The 3,656-nt window shown below is 40.2% G+C and overlaps 1 protein-coding gene across 1 annotated transcript in view; it reads left to right on the forward strand.

Moving 5' to 3' along the window:
- The first annotated feature begins 463 nt into the window (after positions 1-463).
- The window catches only part of si:dkey-103g5.4, a 22,809-nt gene continuing 19,616 nt past the window's right edge, over positions 464-3,656 (forward strand). Inside the window, exons 1-7 of the mRNA XM_017428976.3 lie at positions 464-590; positions 713-793; positions 892-1,111; positions 1,217-1,379; positions 1,549-1,737; positions 1,833-2,007; positions 2,513-2,652. Of these exons, the coding sequence (XP_017284465.2) occupies positions 1,561-1,737; positions 1,833-2,007; positions 2,513-2,652 (492 nt within the window). The 5' untranslated portion in view covers positions 464-590; positions 713-793; positions 892-1,111; positions 1,217-1,379; positions 1,549-1,560. The remainder of the gene's footprint in view (positions 591-712; positions 794-891; positions 1,112-1,216; positions 1,380-1,548; positions 1,738-1,832; positions 2,008-2,512; positions 2,653-3,656) is intronic.

A 3,656-nucleotide genomic window follows, 5' to 3' on the forward strand; every position in this document is an offset into this window, starting at 1 on the left:
AAAGTTGTGGGAGTAAGAAGAGTATAGACAGCATCATCAAATAAAAGTTTAACATTCTGTAGAAAATCTTTAAAAATCATGAAACTTACACTGTGACAGGGTAATAGCCCTTAAAAATATCAAAAAGTCCAAATTTCAGTGACCCTTTTAAACCTTGAATGATGTTTCTACTGTGAAGTAGCCCCTGCTTCAGAGCTTTTCTTACCTGTTTTCTGGAAATCCCATTGTGTGTGTTTTTTTTTTTACAAATAATGTGCCACCACCAAAACTCATAGTATACAATCCCAATCCATTTTGACATGCAATTTGCATATTTTTCAAAGCTGTGGAATGTGAAAGTCACAAAAGTCAGATCTGATAATGCACACATTCATACAATGCCATCTTCTTTTCCCATGCTGCAAAGACCACACAAGTCTTTTGTGTTGCTGTGACCTACTAATGTCAAACTGCTATTGTGTGTTTGGAGGCGTCGAGCCTCCCAGGCAGTGTGCTGGAGAGACTTTTTAAAAAATGGGACTCCCCTGGTAATCTGCAGTGCAGCAGCCTCCATAAATTCTCACGTCCTGTCTACATTGTTCAGACAACAGGTGGGAGCACACTTTCGCACAATCACAGACACGTGCACAGTGGGACTTTTATTTGTCCTGCTTGTGATTTCCTTGTGGCACCTTGTGACACTCATGACCCCCCCTTCACTGTTGGATTGCAGAGGCGGGATTTTCTGGCCTCCTCAGCGGCCTCCCAAAGGAAATCCAGCAGCTGTTTCAGTGGGGCTCCCAGAGCCCAGCAGGTTTGTCACAACTGGAAACAGGAACTATTGCATGACACGATGAACTCATCACAACAAAGTTACAGCAATAACGGCAGTCCGCTATCGCTACTTTGCAGACGAAGATTCTGATTTATTATACGAAGGCAGCAGTGGGGGAAACATCAGCCATGAAATTGGAGAAATAGGTTTCAGAGAGCGAAGAGAGGATGACGAAAAGACTTTGAAAGAAAACAGGTTGTTGAGTGTTACTGGAGTGTTGAACCCAACAACATGTCTCCACCTGGGTGATGTTTTACTCTTCACCGTCAACACGCATCATTACCCGCTGTACGATCTGTAAGTCAGATGCTTGTTTTTCATGGCCATGCACTCTTGTATGAATCACTATATTAACCATTTCTCATTTTGACCCTTTTTAAACCTTCTCTTTATGCGTTTCAGCGACAACTTGTACAACACAAATGCTGACTTTGACTGGGGTGCGTTCAGACTGCTAAAGGAAGAGCTGACGCTGTCTTGGACTCCCCCTGTCTTCTTTTCTCTGGTCTTTAGCCAACCTGGAGTGTATGTTTTCACACTGAGCAGCAATCAGCACAAACACCTGGTAACTAATTTAAAATTTATGGCTTAAAGCTACACAGTGAAGTTACACATACTTTTTATTTTTTTAAATTCTTTTTACAAAGAAAATGGTTGCATTTGTAACTTACATAATGAACACCTAAGGTGCTTTAACCTCATGTTTTTTTTTTTTTTTAAATCTTTATTCTTAGTATGTGCGAGTGATGCCTGCAGGAGGTCAGTGTTATGAGCCCGGTCCTTTCTTCCCCACAACCCCTCGTCACCTAATCAGGATGGGAATCAGAAGAAGACGTGACCTGTTGCTTCAGCCGGACTGGTTGGTGACCGGAGGACTGCTGACTGGAGCTGTGGTCATTCTCTGCTCATGTGTTACAGTGCTGGTTAGTTCTTATTATTACATTATGTAAGAGGTGCCAGCAGATGTTTAAAACATCACCAAAGTATTGTTCAAAACAAAACCCCTGTCTTTGTGCAGATCTTGTTCCGGGAATATGGATGGTCGGAGAAGGAGCCAATCAAAGTGAGGTATCGCTTGTTGCAGTTGGCGTACCAAATGGATGACTACTCATCAAAAGGCTCAAGGGTCGTCTCGCTTAGAAAGACACATCGAAAGCAACATGGTGGAGTGGCACAAGAATGCATTCAGCCAGGTGGAATAACTACAAACTCATCTCACAAACACAACACTACTCATTTATCAAAGACATATGAGCCAATATGTTGCACATCTTTCATCCAGATGTGATTTGAATGCCAATAAATCTATCTAAACCCTGTAAAAAGGCCACATGCTGTATAATCCCTACTAAACTTGAAGACTCCTGTGGCTTCTTGCGCAACACTGACCTTGGGGTGGTGTTCCCACGTCATAGAGCTGATAGCACATGCAGTGACTAACAGAAACAAAGAAAACAGTCCAACTGTTGCATCAAAGGACAGGTTCCTGGGTTTGTTCTTGTTCAGCTGCATAAAGAAGCAATAGCACACATCAATTCAAAGTTATCAGGATGTTAACATAACATGTTTAGGTGGGCAACATGTTTGAAGCTCTCTGATTTTTGTTTTGCAGGAAGATAGAAAATAGACATTGAATGCCTTTTTATATTTTGATCATCTTGCTTTGTGTCTCTCTGTGTTTTCCTCTATGAAAAGTAGCCTGCGTGGACATTTCGGATGAGTTCTGGGATTACGAACACCAGGTGGATCTGGAGGCATTTAGCAGCAACACCTTCTACAGCCTGCTGCTCAAACAAAGCCTGTCCGTCACGACACGCTTGGGACAGCTCACCACCGAGGTCCACAACTGTTTATTTTTATACAAAGTAAACATAGGTCATGTGACAGGGTTCAGTCATTTTCTCGTTTTCTTCACACACTTTTTAAAGCATGTCATTTTCTTTGAAGAAGAACTTAGAATTGGTTAAAAATCTTCTTTGGAATCCTCCTTTATATTTTATGTACACACATTATTGCTTTTTATGAAAATTTTATGGATATTTTAATGCACCTGGAGCCTTCAAACAACAGTTTTTAGACATATGACATTCATTTGCACATTTTCTAACTGCAGAAAAACAACCATATGTGAAAATGTTTTCAATTTATGCTGTAGTCTATGAAAATATGAGGTTTTAACATGCAGACTCTTCTTTACTTAGTAAATATTTCTTTTTCACACAAGTATTACAATTTACAACTTTCAACAAATTTATTATAATAATATGTAAAGGATTTTTTTATGTAAGCCAAGCTTATGCTACCATTTAATGTCACAAAAAATTGTAAATGTACTGAAGAATAGAGCTTGGTCATTTAACTTTCAACTTTTAGAGAGAACAAAATGCTTTTTATCAGAAATGCTGCAATTTATCAGAAAGCACACTGACGCCACATTAAAAGCAGAGTTAAAACAACTATGAAATTGACGTTTTATAGCTGTTTTTAACCTTTAGCTTAAAGCCAGAATTTAGATGCCATTACTCAAAGGAAGATTTTCATGGTGACTTAACACACCTTATTGTCCAGCCCAGTCCAGTCACATCCTTCTTAAGTTTCTCTTCTGTTTTTATTTTTATTGTCACAGCTCCATCTGTTCCTGCCACGCCTCTTGCCACAGTCATGTAACTTTCCACAGTCCCACAGTTCAAGCCACGCCCATGTTGCCATGCCCATGTAATCAGCTTCATCTGTTTCACCTGTTCATGTCACCATATATACCCACAGCTCACACACCTCAGTGCCAGATTATTGAAAGCCTCACAGCGAGTAAATGTCCAGCGTTCATGTCTTGTTCATGCCT

The sequence above is a fragment of the Kryptolebias marmoratus genome, linkage group LG2, assembly GCF_001649575.2.
Source record: "Kryptolebias marmoratus isolate JLee-2015 linkage group LG2, ASM164957v2, whole genome shotgun sequence".
In the NCBI taxonomy this organism is placed as follows: Eukaryota; Metazoa; Chordata; class Actinopteri; order Cyprinodontiformes; family Rivulidae; genus Kryptolebias; species Kryptolebias marmoratus.